This window comes from Tachysurus vachellii, chromosome 6 (genome assembly GCF_030014155.1).
Source record: "Tachysurus vachellii isolate PV-2020 chromosome 6, HZAU_Pvac_v1, whole genome shotgun sequence".
NCBI classification, from domain to species: Eukaryota; Metazoa; Chordata; class Actinopteri; order Siluriformes; family Bagridae; genus Tachysurus; species Tachysurus vachellii.
This window is the reverse complement of record NC_083465.1, coordinates 3,010,286-3,027,169: the sequence shown is the minus strand read 5'-3', so window position 1 is coordinate 3,027,169 and position 16,884 is coordinate 3,010,286. Positions and strand designations below refer to the sequence as shown.

At 37.9% G+C, this 16,884-nt stretch overlaps 2 protein-coding genes across 2 annotated transcripts; both read left to right on the top strand.

Moving 5' to 3' along the window:
* The first annotated feature begins 1,668 nt into the window (after positions 1-1,668).
* LOC132846624 (interferon alpha-inducible protein 27-like protein 2A) lies at positions 1,669-4,698 on the top strand. Its single transcript, XM_060871317.1, has 4 exons — positions 1,669-1,785; positions 1,893-1,922; positions 4,251-4,412; positions 4,514-4,698. Exons 1-4 carry the CDS (start codon positions 1,776-1,778, stop codon positions 4,612-4,614), a joined length of 303 nt encoding a protein of 100 aa, XP_060727300.1. The 5' UTR covers positions 1,669-1,775; the 3' UTR covers positions 4,615-4,698.
* A 4,915-nt stretch (positions 4,699-9,613) lies between these two features.
* emx2 (empty spiracles homeobox 2) lies at positions 9,614-16,109 on the top strand. The gene is made up of 3 exons (XM_060871315.1): positions 9,614-11,092; positions 12,624-12,808; positions 15,375-16,109. Exons 1-3 carry the CDS (start codon positions 10,642-10,644, stop codon positions 15,540-15,542), a joined length of 804 nt encoding a protein of 267 aa, XP_060727298.1. The 5' UTR covers positions 9,614-10,641; the 3' UTR covers positions 15,543-16,109.
* Positions 16,110-16,884: the final 775 nt, after the last annotated feature.

Here is a 16,884-nt window from a genome sequence, read left to right as displayed (position 1 = left end):
GGACCCAGGAGGGGCACTAAATCCAGCAAAGAGAGAAAGAAGGAGAAAAGCTGGTCTGTCCCAACTGGGGCTCCTGGGGTGGTGAAAGGAGGGGTTATGCTGCTCTGGGCTGTGTATAATATTACTGTTATATGTTGTACATTTCATTTTTAATACTGTATATATTACTGTTCATGTACATTTCATACACATACTTTTTGCACTATTCTACTATCCTATTGCATAAACTTACATACACAAATATGTATATATACACTAACATGCATACATAATATAGAAACAGTAATACATACAGTATAGTAGATTTTATATATAGCAATATTATCATATATTATACACAGCCCAGAGCAGCATAACCCCTCCTTTCACCACCCCAGGAGCCCCAGTTGGGACAGACCAGCTTTTCTCCTTCTTTCTCTCTTTGCTGGATTTAGTGTCCCTCCTGGGTCCAGTACCTTCAGCTCACCTTCAGCCAGTCTCAATCCTGTGTGTCCATGCAGTGACAGGACAGACCTCACCCTCAGACCATTGAGCCACCAGTACCTTCAAACAACCCTGCTTTTTTTAGGGGCTTTATCTTTTACTTTATATGCCCTGCATAGCACACACAAGGTCTTCAAAACAAACAGCAGGGATTTGAACCTGTGCTTCTCTGCATTCCCAGGCACCTCACTTACCCACCAAACTACCAGGGTTGACATGTTACACTGCTTTTTTTTAGGGGCTTTATCTTTTACTTTGCATTGCCATGTTTGAAGACTTCGAAAGAAAAGTCAGGGATTTGAACCAGGGTCACCAACACAAACACCCACCTGACTTACCTACTGAGCTACCAGAGCTTTCAGACTGCACTGTATTTTTGGGAGTGTTTACCTTTTACTTCCTAGTACTGCTGCTGAAAGCTGCGTCTGTCTGAAGAAAAGAGTGAAGTTTGAAACCTGGTTGTCAGCATGAAGGACCACCTCACTTACCCACTGAGCTACCAAGGCTTTCTGAAGTTTGGGGCTGTTTTGGGAGGCTTATCTTTGAATGTAAGCCCCTGCAGCAGATATCTGTGTCGACAGTGTTACCAGACACCAGAGTCTGTTATTCTAACCAGTATAACAGCTGGGCTAGTGTCTGTGGGCACGTGTTCAGATGCCTCCTCTAAGCTGTCAGAGCTCTCTCTCTGTGTGTGTGTGTGTGTGTGTTGTCATGCTGTGTTGTGTTTTGTGTGTGTGTGTGTGTGTGTGTGTGTATCCTTTAAAAAAAAGTTTTTTCAGCCCTGCAACCAACGATCACTGGATCACTTAGACCATTTCCAGTTTCATGGCTGGCTAAAGTTGGGGGGATTCCACTGTAAAGAGCATGACATATTTATTAGGAAATGTATGAAATAAGTGAAAAGGATTTGTTTTTTGGCCATTTACAGCAAACAGGGCTGTACAATTCAACGTTGCCTCGGTGTTTGGTGTTCTCTGAAGTGCGTGCGTGTGTGTGTGTGTGTGTGTGTTTGTGTGTGTGTGTATACATATTTATTCCTTCTTTACCACCAAGCTGTATAAGATTGAGTTATTTTTCTATGAGGGACAATAAACAAGGGGCAAAACACCAAAACTGACCCGTGTTGTATATTATATAGTTTCCTGCACGAGGAACCGTGCCAATCTTCTAGAGAATTGTCCTGTGTTTATTTATTATAGTGTTAACTGGCCAGCTTCAGCCTTTCGTCACAGTTACGCGTAGGTTTCGTTTCTGTGTAAGGTCTCATCAGTTGCCTGAGCTGTGTGGACATCATGATCTCTCGTAAGTATCCTGTTCTTCTATCCTGATATTTCTAAAACCTTTTTTTTAAAAAAAAAACAGCTGATCACATGTTATTGATGCTTTTCTGATGCCTGCCTTTCACACAGCAACCATGATATCAGCTGCAGTCGGAGCAGGTAAGCCTGCAGGAAATCCAGCTCCTCAACTCCACCATCACTGAAAAATCTATTTACTAACACTATAGATTTGTAGATTCATCGATATCTAAATAAGCAGAATGATCAGCTAAGGATGAAATTGTTGTCTATGGTAACTCTACACATTTTGTACATTTTATCAGAGTTCATCATCGATTTGTTTGCTGTTAAATAAATGCTGAATCATGCAGCAGCAAGGCGAAGACGATTCCCAAAATAGCAAGCTATTCGTCCTGCCTTAGCACTGCTGCCATAGCAGGAGTCAGCTATGAAGGCAAGAGTTAGAGTCTAATCGGGGGAAAATATAGCTGTGACTTGTGGAACAGTAGTTTAGCAGGTGCATATGTGCTTCTGTGTTCTTTTATATTCAGTCTGTGAACCAGAAGGTTCACAGCCACCATATAATTTGAGCCCACAACATAATACATTGTGCAAAATCATACTTCCAGAGCAGTACTAATGTGCGTGCGCGTGTGACACACACACACACACACACACACACACACACACACACAGACTAATATTGAAAACAACCAGACCCAAATGGAATAAAACATGGCCATAAAAGGCTTGAAAAATGACGCAGCAGGTGTGAGGCAGGACCACGAACACAACCTCCCTTTAAATTAAGTTGCATTAAATCGTGTTGAATTAATCAATGTTGGTTTAACTAAACTTACCTTCAATTACATCTGCATGATATCCAGATTTACTTGGGTGGAAAGCCAGCTAGCAAATCCACAGCATATTTGTTCTCTCAAATACAGACTGTGTGCAAAAATCCATCTGTTTTATTAAATTGGACTGAAACTGAAACTTTGCCGTCCTCCTCACTTACTGTCAGACCTTCAATACCTAAACGTTCCCACAAAATGATTATCTTCTGACTTGACGCACGTGTTTAAGATACACGCTTTGCACAATTTTGAGCTCAAATTTGTGACCAAACTTTACGACCCCAGGACCACGTCAGCGGTTCTGTAGCTCACCGGTGATGGTGTTACTCATTTAGTAAACATAGCTCCAAATTTAATAACTACTGACCCGAACAGTGACCCTAAATTTTATATAGAACTACTGTGTAGCAAAATGTCTATCATCCTCTGGTATATATGAGGAAGTAGTTAAAGTGTAGGTGAAGTGCTTCAGCTACATGCTACAGATTCAGATTGAGCTGTTTTTCATCATGGAAGGTACAACAGCAAGGGAAAATATTAAACATTACATACAAGTGAACAAATCTCAGTTGGTTTACAATAAGAAAGAAGCCCATTAGGCTGTACACATGGAATTTTAGTAATGATCTACTGCACTTACCAAAACCTGTCTTATTAAACCATGGAGTCTATAAACTAAATCTGATTGTAGTAATGTAATGGTGTTGCTCCACTGCTGCTGAATACACAGTGCTTTAAAAATAAAAACCCACCATAATGATCTATTTCTATACGGCTACCTAACAGCCAAAGTTGATTTATTCTGTTATGTTTGAGAGTGTCGTAACTGCACGTCCTTCTGTGGCACAAGACTAATGAAAATACAGCAACAACCAAACACACAAGCACCACGATCAGACAGTCAGACCCATACTGCTTTGGCCGTTGACGGTTTTTGATATTTTAGCAGTCTGCACCAGCATTTTGTTTTTTCTGGGTATTTACATGCACTTTTTAAGGAAGGTCCCTGCTTTTTTTATTTTATTTATTTTGTCAAGGGAACAAAAGTAATTAGTTGCTTAGCAGTTTTCTGGCCAGATGTGTCCTCTGACATAAAAACATTAGGTGGAGCTTGTCTACTAATTGTTGCATCCTTAAAAACAGCAGCAGCTCTTAGGTGGGCTCGGGAACACTGACACACCCAGAAGACTGCGGTGGATGACGACAAAGCAAAAAAAATAAAATAAAATCCCTTACAACAGATCAAAAACAGCCTGCAGGAGGTAAACATATCGGTGTCAATAACCAAGAGAAGGCTCCACCAAGTCAATACGAAGAGAAAGTTTCACCAAGTAGTGTTAAAAATGACAATGTAATGTTTGTCCAATTACTTTAGGTCGATTTAAAATGGAGGTGTTGTTTATAACAACTCTGAACTTGATCTGAATTGAATCTTTGAATAACATATTTAATGTGTAAGGTCGGATCTTTTCTTTTAAAGCTGTACCATGTTACTGGTATCTCTCACTGGTTAGCAGAAAGCAAACCTCAGTGTGAATGTTTTAGTTATGATTCTGTATACACTTATAGGACTGCACCGATAAGATTCAGAGTTTTTGTCCATTGACTTCTCCCATGTGTCTGTTTGAAGCCTTCTCTGTGCTGGTGGCTCCGTTAGTCCTTTCCATTTCTGGTTTCACCTCTGGTGGCATCGCTGCGGGGTCCCTTGCATCATCAATGATGTCATCAACTGCCATCGCTAACGGTGGTGGTGTGGCGTCGGGAAGCCTCGTTGCCATCTTGCAGTCTTGGGGTACTCAGAGACACATTTAGAGATGCAAAAAAAAACAAAGCATGTATTGCACTTATCTCATAATTTATCATGATGATGATGACGATGATTATGATGTTTAGGTGCGGCCGGCCTTACTTATGTGGCCACAGCTGTCGTCGCGTCTGTGGGAGGTGCAGTCGGTGGAGTGGCCGGGTGGGTGACCAGGCTGATCATACGCTGAAACCTTGTTTTAAACCAGTAAACACTTGGAACAAACATTATGTGCTTTCATGTGATCTTAAATAAAATTGGATCCTTCTTCCTATCGTTTTTTTTTCTTCATTTGAACATATTCACATTGAAATAAACTGTGGGTGATTGCAATGCTATTTAGCCTTTGTATCTCTTCAAAATGAATAGAATTATTTTATTCATAGAATGAACAGACAAACAAACAAAAAATTGCATCAACTGCATAAGAACATTAATGGCATTCTAATGATTTATTTATTTTTAATCACTAAATTACTTTCAGCATCAAAAAGTGTCAAAAATAGGACGTGGTAGCTTAGTGGTTAAGGTGTTGGACTTCTGATCGGAGTTTGGATCCCAGGTCCACCAAGTTCCCACTGCTGGGCCCCTAAGCAAGGCCCTTTAAACCTCAGTTGAATAAATTCAAATAAAAAATAAATTGTTAAGATAACTAATTAAGTTACTCTGCATAAGGGTGTTCGCTAAATGCCGTAAATGTTAAAAAGACCTAATCAGTAACCAGGACAATGTACTTCCAGAAACTGTGGGATGATCCAGCTCATCATGAACTTAAAACAAAGCAGAGTACAAACTTTTCCTCCAATTTCACCTACACGGCACAAACTACACTACAAACAATGCACTTCAATGTGGACTACAACAGCGGCAGCTCCTATTTTCCTTCTCCTGCAACAGAAGACATTCTGAACTCTTTTAATGAAGCATATTAAATTCTATTTAGTATAGCATAGTTACACAGGGCTACTTAGGGTGATGTATTACCGATCTGAAGGTTGTGGGTTTGATTCCCACATCCACCAAGCTGCCACTGTTGGGCCCCTGATCAAGGCCCTTAACCCTCAATTGCTCAGTTGTATAAAAATGAGCTAAATATGTAAGTCGCTCTGGATAAAGGCGTCTGCTACATATTTAATAATCAATGCTTTATTTGTATTGAGCTGCTGTGAAGGACCAGTGTCTTTTACCTTACCTTTATTTAATAAACAGAATTTTGAATGCATACATCAGTTGGACATAAACGACAGCTGTATAGATTATGTCTTAGCGGAATGGTGCTGTAGGACCACCCGGACATTTTAATCCTCTCTTTAATTCCTCTCTTTTCAAATAACAACAAAAAAAAAAGACATCCAAAATGAAACATTTAGGCGCTTAACGCGTGACGTGGCTTTCTGTTTGCCACGTTTCAAGCTCTAGCTGGTCACCATTGAAGGCCTGAATTCCCACGACAGAGGTGATGAACTTCCCAAACTGGATTAAAGCTCTCTGTTTGCTCAGCCCCTCCTGGATCTCAGTGCACAAACGTCCCTGTGACCTAACGAATGGTTATTACATTCATAACCTCGGACCTACCGCTGTTTAAACCAAAGCAGTAACCAGCATTCGGGTAAACAATAAAAACTTTATAGCATTAAAAATAAAATTGTGTGCGTGTTTAATAGCAGTATAGTATATTAGAGGGCAGTTTACGAATTAAAACAACGTAATAAACTTAACAAAACCAATGTTTTAAGGCATAGACGCTCGTCAAAGGTTAAAAGCATCTATTTAGATCAGGCCACTTAAAGAAGGTGGTAAATAAAGAACTCTTTCTAATCAATAGCATTAGTTCTTGGTAACTGTGAGGTCCACTGAGTTGGATTATCAGGATTAACAATTTAACTAGAGCTTCGGAAATAAAGAAAAAGCATCACGGAGATGAGAGCATTTTCTCAGCTGTAAGTGTTTTTCGGTGACAGTAAGAAATTCTAATAAATTCTAATGCATTTTTATATTTAAAAAAAAAAATGTTTGGTTTAATAATTCACTTGCTGGATCCACGTTTGATCGTTAAGACACAAAAATAGCAAGGAAACTAATATCTAACAACAAAACAACAACAACAACATAATAATAGTAATAATAATAATAATAATAATAATAATAATAATAATAATATGATTACAAGCGAAATAATTCTCGACTCACATCAAATCGTATTTCATTTCATTTTATAAAAGGCTATAATTATGTGAAATTGTGTAAAAAGGGGGTCAGATGCTTTTAAAAGTTTTTTATTTCCTTTGTATAATTCAGTTACTCCTTTATATGAATAACTACAAAAGTATAAAAGATCTTGAGTTAAACATTAGGCTAGCTTTTTTACCCTTACTCCCACCCGAGCGGGCGCGCGCTCACACACACACACACACACACACACACACTGAGGCGTGCGCGCGCACACACACACACACTGAGGCGCGCACACACACTGAGGCGCACACACACAGTGAGGCGCACGCACACACACACACACACGCACTCACAGAGGCGCGCACACAGTCTGTGAGCAAACGATTAAATATTAAGCAGCGGATTGTCATCGCTTTACTCGTGTTAATTCGTTCATCCACAGTCGTGGCACCTAGAATTCGTTTCACTTCTTCTGCCTAAAACCATTGTCGCGTTCACAAATCTCTATTTTGGACATAAACGTTCATTAATGTAAAGGCGTCCACATATAATTGCCTCCATGATGAGAACGCCTTGTCATAGGTTAATTACGACTTAAAGTGAATGCTGATGAAGTTCTTCTGAGAAAGTCTGACCTGACTGAAGGCTACTAGGGAAAACAAGTAAAGACACGAACAGAAGAAAGATGGGTTGGTTTTCCTACTTAATTTTAGCTGTTATATCTCTCAAGAATAAAACAACAAGATTTAGTGGTAAAGAGTACAGTACAGTGCACGAACTGAACAGAACATTGTATAATTATTTTAAGGACTTATTATTTAACGTGATATTAGGTTTTATATAAGAGTTGTCATGATTGTTGGACTAATAACAGATCAATTCAGACTAATGTAGCACTTCAGAAACTACTAATTATGAGGGTCACATTTTTTGCTGTTCATGTTCAGATCTAGGCTTTGTGAAAAATAAATTTAATCATAATTAAAATGTTAACAAATGTAAGCATAACACTAACAAGCATTACTAAACATTCTTTTATACAAAACTTTGCACACACAAGTGATCTTTCTAAAAATACATCTACATTAACCACCTCACGTCACCTTTCCATTAAAGCTTAATACGCCTCTTTTTCTCCCATGTGAAAATATTAGAATTTTAGGACAAGGTCTAAACCCATGTTTTATAGCTGTTTTTTTTCTTCCTTAGACTAATTTTGCTCTTCCTCTCATATTTGAAACATTTTCTGGCGGCTTTAAAAATCGTTGGAAGGCTTCGTCCTGCTGTTATACAGTCTGGAAAAAGTCTCATTTTCCTGGCAGGATTTTAACCTGGGCAGGTTCAGTATCATCATCCATCATCATTTTAGGGCTCCTTTTTTAAAATCATCATTAGCTAACAGGTGTCTCTTAGCATGAGAACTAGCTGGCTACACAAACATGACTTCTAATCAAAACACGGGAGAAAATTGCTTTGGTCTGAGCAGCATTTCTGCCGGCCAGATTTTTTCCACCCCTTTTACTGTACGCGTTCGTCAAGAAAACAGAATGTCGGGAAAGACTTGAAATACGACTTTTTTTCATATCAAATATATATGTATATATAAAAATAGAAAGCACAGCTAAAAATTCACCCATACTCACGGGCCACAAACATCACCTACCCAGACAGCCTCCTCCAAACTGAAGCACAGTGAGACAATATTCCAAACATGTACATTCCAAACTGTTTTGCCATGTTTTTTTGTTTTGGGGGGAAAAAATAATTTGGGGTTTTTGGACGTGAACTACAGACTGCTGTAACTTAGCTTTTTGTGCAATTCACGAACAAGCCTACAGGCGGCGTCCTTAGACTTTTTTTCCCCTCTTAACTCCCACATGACACTGAATAATCGTCTTCAGCAGTTTTACATCAATCATGAATAAAGGGGGTGGGAGCAAACAAAACACAAACACAAAATACACCGATAGCTACTAGAAAGGTATAATAATAATAATAATAATAATAATAATAATAATAATAATAATAGAAAATGCGTGTTACATAAACTGCATCCTGCGTCGTGTCTACTCCTAAAATAAAGTCTAAGTCTCTGGAAAGCAGTATTGATATAAAGTTTCCTAAAATACTCCATAAAAACATTATACTTTGTTAAAGAAAAAGACTGAAAGTAAACACTGACTAAAGCTGAACTTGTTTACTCGATATTTGTTTGAGTGCAGAATACATCGATGATACTGATTATTAGAAACGCAGAACAAAAAGTGCTTTTTCTGTCCCATCTATAATCCAAATACATGACAGAATGAAATGTCGGCTACTGCGCTAAGGGTTTATTATAACAACAACAACAATAATAACTAACAACAACAACAACAACAACAATAACTAACTAACTAACTAACTAACCAAGTAACTAACAACAACAACAACAACAATAATAATAATAATAAATGTTCACCTACTTTGTATTCTAACTGAACTATGCGTTCATTGTGAACTGCAGCTTAAAGATTATATATACACATATTGCTATTGGGACAAAATAAATAATAAAAAAGTTAATAGCACTTTGCAGTAATGGCACAATAGCACGTTATAATATGTATTGTTTATTTTTATTTTTTTTATTCTTTTTTTATTAAACTTACCAGCTTACATCTAAAAATCATGAACGCCTGAAAATGGTGAAACTTATTCAGATGATGTTTAAAATGTTTCGAACATGTTTAAATTGCAAATGTGTAAATAGCAAACAATGGATCATTACAGAATGTTTCGTCATTTATTATTAGCGATGTATCCTATGGAGCCGAGAACACTGGCGCATATCAGGGACATCCTGGATGGGAATGCACTCCATCACAATAATTATATCATATGGAAAAAAATACAACAAAAATAAACACCCATGAATAATAATAATAATAATAATAATAATAATAATAATAATAATAATAATAATAATAATAATAATAATAATCCTCATCATCAGTTTAACACGCACCTTTAATTTTCGTCAATGAATTCTGTAACATTAAATAAATGGTAATGTTCATAATGTTCAGCCTTATGGGTCAGTTAATGAGCGCTTATAGAACGTAATAGGCCTCTTAACAAACGGAGCTGAAAATCTCGCCTGTGTCTAATAAATGAGCCTCATCCCCCATCCTCCTGACCAATAGAGAGAGAGAGAGAGAGAGAGAGAGAGAGAGAGAGAGAGAGAGAGAGAGAGAGAGAGAGAGAGAGAGAGAGTCTAAACTTAACTCATCACATCGGAAAAAATGAAAACGCGGAGGGTCGCAAAGCAAACGCCGGAGAGGCCACAGAGAGTCTAAAACTCTCTGATCTGATTAATTCAGGAATATCTCGAAGCAGCGTCTGTAGCTTTGTGTTGAACTGTTGTGCAGCGTTTATCTATTATTGTAATTCAGTGACAGTTTTTGTGCAAAAGCATAACAAACATTTAAAAATTAAACAACAACGTTATTTGGCCTGTGAGAGAAATAAGTAACGCACAGAGGTACCTCCGAGTCTCTGCAACGAGATCAGCGCGGGCATCTCACCGGTTCCGGTAAAGGGGGGGCGAATCCGTTCCGTTTCTCTTGAATCCGCCTCTCTCTCTCTCCGTTATCCGTTCGGTGAGGGTATCTAACGCGCTTTAGAGACTGTTCTTCCGTCCTCGGACCCTTTAAGGCAAACAGGAGCGAGGACCAATCACCGAGGCATCACGGCGGCTCCGGATAAGAGGAAGGTGTTTACAGGAGCTCGGGTGCTAATTAGGCTGAACAGAATCTCCGCCACAACTTGGCCAGGAACCGGTTCGTGTGCGTCCATGGAGCGCGCGGAGAAGCAAAGCGCGTCCGCCGTCGCCATGTGTGCATTTTGTACAGAGTTTTGAAAAATCTTTTCGCTTTCAAAAATCGACACTCTGTAACTTATTTATTCCTGACAACTTTTTGGTGGAGTATTTTCCCCTCCGATTCAAGGACTTCACGTTAACAGTGAGTGGCGGAAATATTTTTCCCGGTTTTTAAGCACCATGTTTCAGCCCACGCCGAAGAGATGTTTCACTATAGAGTCTTTGGTAGCGAAGGATAATAATCCTCCTCCTCCTCTTCTACCGGCGTCCAGATCCGAGGAGCCCACGCGACCCACGGCGGCGGCGGCGCTCAGCTACGCCGGTGCCAGCCACGTGAGCCCGTTTCTGAATGGCTTTACCGGCGCGAGGGGCGTTTACTCCAGCGCGGACCTTGTATTCGCCGAGGCCATGTCGCACGCGCCCAACTCAGCCGTGCCCGTTCACCCGGTCGTTCCCGCTCCTGCTCATCATCCGCCACCACCTCCGCCACCGCCGCATGCACTCGCCGCGCACCACGCGCTTACCTCCTCGCACGGGCCGCACGCGCTCTTTGCTAGCCAGCAAAGGGACCCCGCAACTTTTTACCCGTGGTTAATACACAGATACAGATATCTGGGGCACAGATTTCAAGGTAAGTTTACAAACGAGTTATTATTATTATTATTATTATTATTATTATTATTATTATTATTATTATTATTATTATTACTACTACTACTGTGTTGTTAATTATTAGTGCTAGTTGTAATATAAGCAGTACAAGAAGAATAACAATACACAGCTCTAACTTTCGTTTGTTTCCTTTAAAAAAAAGTGTTCTTGTAGATCGAAATAAATTTTAGCTTGCGTCTTACTGTTTGCTAAATTACAAAGAAACAAAATTACACAAATATGAAATCGAGCACATCGAAAACATGGTTTTAAACGCACTTTTTTGTTCATTGTACATTTAAGGTTTTGCAAATTTGTGAAAAACAAATTAAACTCAACTGTGAAAAATTGTTTACAAACTTAATTTTGTATGTATTTCAGAATTATATGCTTGTTCAAGGAAAACAAAACTACTAATGCAAATGTACCAAATTAGACTAAATTTAATCTATTGGCCTAACCAACACAAACGGGCTTGCTATTTGAGGAAAGCTAAATAATACAATTAAAATAAGACAGCAAATTGCAAGAGAAATAGAAATGACTCTTTCAATTGGTGTAAAATTACAAGGCCGAAAATAATGGCTGCATTATTTATTCTGAAATAATCCGAGAGGATATCCATCCGCTTCTCTCCTGGCTCATAAACAAAGACTTAATGAAGTCTGTGTAAAGGAAATTAAGTTGTTTAGTGTTAACAAAAGTGACATCGAATTATGGAAAAGAAACAGTCGCTTTATGGCCTGGTTTGCTTAAATGTAAGCATTAACACCAGCACAAAATAACGCTTGTACGTACGAACACATTATGAATTGATGTGTTATTTTATTTTGTGTGTGTGTGTGTGTGTGTGTGTGTGTGTGTGTGTGTGTGTGTGCTTTAGCTTTCTAACCTATATGTTGCATAATCTATTTTTTACGGTGCACATTATGATTACTTTTTCAGTTAAACTATTGTTGCACTGGATATTTTTTATTGACGTTACCGTTTATCTCTTATGTTTCTGTAAAGTGTTTAATAGTAGAAATACGTGTTAATTGTTGCATTACTCGACTGATCAATCATTTCATCAGCAACTAATAAGTGACTAATTATTCGAAAACCGTGTAGCGTTCTGTGACAAGTCAAAATGTTAAATAATAATTAAAATTACAACCTTATTGCTCTTTTCTATTTGGATCATGCTTGAATTCACACTACAGCAATTTCTAGGCCCTGTACTGAGAAATGCGAGATGAGCTAAAGAATAAAGACGAATAATTAAACATCCAGAATTGTTTTTTTTTCTTTTCTTTTACAATTTAAATAAAACTGCATCGAATGCACAGTGCTCGTGGTGGCAACAATTTCTTGTGCTAAATTTCATTAATTTACTGTCAGCTCGATTGCTTTGGAGTATTAATACAAAGGCCTGTGTGGATGTCTAATAGTGACGATGGGTTACAAAAGTAACGTAGATAACGTAGCGCTTTACATGCAAGAAACGATCAATATTTCGTGCACTATTGCAGGAAACGAAACGAGTCCGGAGAGCTTCCTTTTGCACAACGCGCTCGCCAGGAAGCCCAAACGGATTCGCACGGCGTTTTCTCCGTCGCAGCTGCTCCGGCTCGAGCACGCGTTTGAAAAAAACCACTACGTTGTGGGAGCAGAGCGGAAGCAGCTCGCGCACAGCCTCAGCCTCACAGAAACTCAGGTAGGACCACATCTACCCGACTCTGAGATACACGTGTATAACTTAAACGTAACATTAAAAATGTTTTTTTTTTTTTTTTTTTTGTATTTGATGCATATTTCATGCATAAATAGCAGCGATTACAGGCTAAGCTACAGTTAGTCGTGCATGACCCAAGTGCGCATGCATGCCACTAAATTTAAGATAATAACTTCTTTAAGTCTGAAATACATGTCCGTGCGCCTTCATTACAACTCATTGTGCTGTTTGGGATTTTTTTTAAAAAATGAATATGCATTACGAAGCGGTGCTCTTTTTTTTAATTTTTAACACGGTGAGTTTTCTGCGTGTTCGACTGCTTGGGATTGTGGAAAAAACAAACAAACAAAACAAAAATAAAAACAAACAAAAAAAACAAACTGGCCTATGTTATCAGGAAGATTTCAGCTTTCGCAACGAGCACTTGTTCATATTATTATAAAGATATAATTATATTCAGTAATTTGCAGTATTTTTAATTAATTGTGACTAATCAGATAGAGTTAATATTTAGTTATCAATGTCTAAATGATCTGGCGATTTAGGAGCGCATATGTACAACTAATCAACGCATTAGGCTACTTGCTTATGTTTTTGTTTTTAGTGGCTCACGGTTAAATTCGTGTTGACTGAAAATGAAATTTTGGTTAAGATCAGGATTATAAATGTATTGCGTAAGCTCAATTTACCACCTCATATTAACTCCTTATAGAAAAAAATCTGCCACTTATCCGGTTAACCAGTTTAAAGGGGACACTTCAGAGAAAGAGGCGCCATATTTAGAGTCGTATTTGTGTTTATATGCCTCGGTGGCTGTATTGTGCCCGGTGTGAGCACAGATCCCCTTTTCTAAACGAGGCCAAGAGGGAGAAATGAACTATAGGAGCCACTTCAATGCTTCAATTAGCGTCCTGAAAAAAGCGCATTAAATGCACCTCGCTGGCCAAGCTGGCTTTGAGGCTGATATGAAGGATAAAAGATGACGAATTAAAGCTAACGGGGGCAAAGAAGCGGACAATATGCAATAAAAAAAAGTTTTCCTTCCTTCTACGCTCATTCAATATCGTGGCTCAATAACCTATACAATTCGAATACAGAAATCTCCCAGTGAGTGACAGCGGCACAGTCACTTTCTACATATGTGTGAAAAATAAATGTGGTGCTTACTTGGTAATGGATTTTTTTTTTTTGCACTGTTACAGTTAGTGCACTAAACACCACTACGGTGTTCAGTCTCACTGTGAAACGTATTCTCACTGGTAAAATGTGCAAAAAAATATCTGCATGAAACAGCATTAAGTATGAAACTGTAAAATCATGGATGCTAGTGTGTTTATACACAGTTATATTTAACACCCTTAGAACAGCAGTGACATTCACTCTATCCTTTTCTTTTTATTTCCGTTTACGCACTTTGAGGAAAAACGGCTAGATCTCTTTATACACTTTTAGAACCATTTTTGATGCAAACATAAAAGTTATTTACGAAACATTTATCTACCTTAAATCGCTTTAAATGTATATTCACCTTTCTATGTAAAATAAGACCATATATTACAGGTAGAGAGGATAACCATGACTCAAAGGCTATTGACTATATTCTGCATTTTCATGTTTTAATGGTTTTTCTTGAGTGTTGTACAAGAGACGCAAAAACAGTAGACACCACAGTATAAATGGTTCAGAGAATTTTATTATTTTGCTTAGTCGTGGTGCACTAAATATTTATGATGGATGGTTGGACATTTCTTTTAAGTGATCCTTTTTGGATTAAAAATACACACAAACAAACAAACACAAAAAAACAACAACAGCCGCCAACGTCTACCTGGAATAAGGTTTCCACTATATTATGCTTGTATACTCTCAGAAATAAAGGCACCTTTCCTTGTCACTTGGGTGGCATCATTAAGGGAGTAGTGTGTATCGTTTACATAGAAAGGTGGTGTACTGTGCCTTTAATTAATTTTTAGCATAGTGGTCCTTAGAGTCCAATTATGTACATTGCATTATTAAAAAAGATATCTAGAAAATAGATACACGATAAAAAAAAAGTCCAAAATATCTCATATATGTATATATTTATTTACATGTACAGAATGATTTTCTTTATTTAGGCTACTGAATATTAATCCATGTTTACAAATAAGCTATAAGTACAATTAAACATAATGAAGTGGAGATTTAGTCAAAAACGTTAAGATCCAACGGAAGCACATTATTTTTTTTGTCGGTTCCCAAGTACCCTTTGGAGTATATTTAGACTGTGGTGTTGTGTCTCGTCAGGAAAGAGATCGCTAAATCAAATGAAGACTAGCTATTTAGACTTCACTCACGGATAGAGTGACTGTGTGCCTTTTTTCCTGTATAAGGCTATTCATCTTCTTCCAGACCAGTCACTGATACTAAAGCTGAGAAAGCCAGCTCGCTTTTTTTGGTTTTGTTTGGTCAATGAATGTATAAACCTACCAGAAGGACGGTTTATGACTTTATCTGCGTATTTTCTTGTTGTCTTAATTTTTGTTCTCGCTTCTGTTTCCCTTTATAGGTCAAAGTTTGGTTTCAAAACAGAAGAACAAAATTTAAGCGTCAAAAACTGGAAGAGGAAGGCTCGGACTCGCAGCAGAAAAAGAAGGGCACGCATCACGTGAACCGGTGGCGGCTCGCGACAAAACAGGCGAGTCCCGAGGAAATAGACGTCACGTCGGACGATTAAACATAAACAACCCAAATAATTAACTAAACACAAGACTCGAGGTGTTTTTGAAGCCTGGAAAGCACGACGTGAAGTGTGACATGGATAAAGGACGCCGTAAAAGACAGAAAAAAAAAGAGAGAGAGAGAGAGAGAGAGCAAAGCCAATTTCTCTTCTTCGGATCTCGGCAGCTGGAGGGTGAGAAATTCCTACCGCTGTCACCACGAGGAACTTGTCAATACTGTATTCCACGTTGCCAAGGCAACGTGATTGACAGGTAGTACACGGCCACGCCCCCGCCCCACCTCATTATTAACTCACTCAAAATCACAACTCCTAATACGCATAGGACATTTGCACTTTTGATATTTTTTTTTTTTTTTTTTTTTTTTTGCTCAAACCAACCAAAATATTTTTTGGCAAAACTTGAATTGCATGATAAAGAGCTATTATTTTTTTTCTGGGGGGCGGAGGTGAATTTAATTTAACCCTTCTTAACTTTATTCGGATTCTCTTTTTAAATCTGGGAAATGTCGTGTGTGTTTTCTTTTTTTTTCTTTTCTTAAAAAAAAAAAAAAAAAAAACACAAAAAAAAGTGTGCAGTCTTTGAAATTATAATTATCGTGTCCAAGTGGTTGTGAAAACGATATGAAGTAGCAATGCTGCGTTAAAGTGTTTTTTTAATAAGTCAAAAAAAAAAAATGAACGAAAAACTAACAACAATTACAAAAACTAAAAAAAAAGGACATTGACATTCCTTGAAATATTAGCTTTACTATGACGCCAGATCTTTGGTGCAAATAATTCTTTCACTCCGTATTACCCACAAATTAATAAAATTAAATCTAAAGATAATTGACGGCCGCCAAGCAGCAAAACCTTCAAAAGCACTGAGCGTATATATTCCATGTACAGAGATACTTAAAATCCTAATGTTTCTGTTAGAAAATTCACTTTTACCAGAATGTACATATTTTTTGTGTTTTTGTGTTAAGTTTGCTACAATTTTAACACAAAAATATACTTCCAAGAAGTATATAATTGTCAATATTTTGTCAATAAAGTTTTATCATGTTGCTCAGAATAAAAACGCAGAAAGCCTCGGCAAGTTTGTGAACAGTAGCTAAAGCTCGATCATCTATAGTTTCAGATGGGTGAAAGAGATTAGAGGTTTACAGCTAAAGAAGCTTTTTTTGGGGTAAATCATTCAAGCAACAAAACATTAATGATGTTCTTAGGTATATGCATTTGATATATATGGTCATATACGGAACCACAGGCTACATATTATCATAGGTCTCGAAATATGAGCAAATATAATAGATGTATGATGAGAAACTGTGCATATTGGTGGTCATGCCTA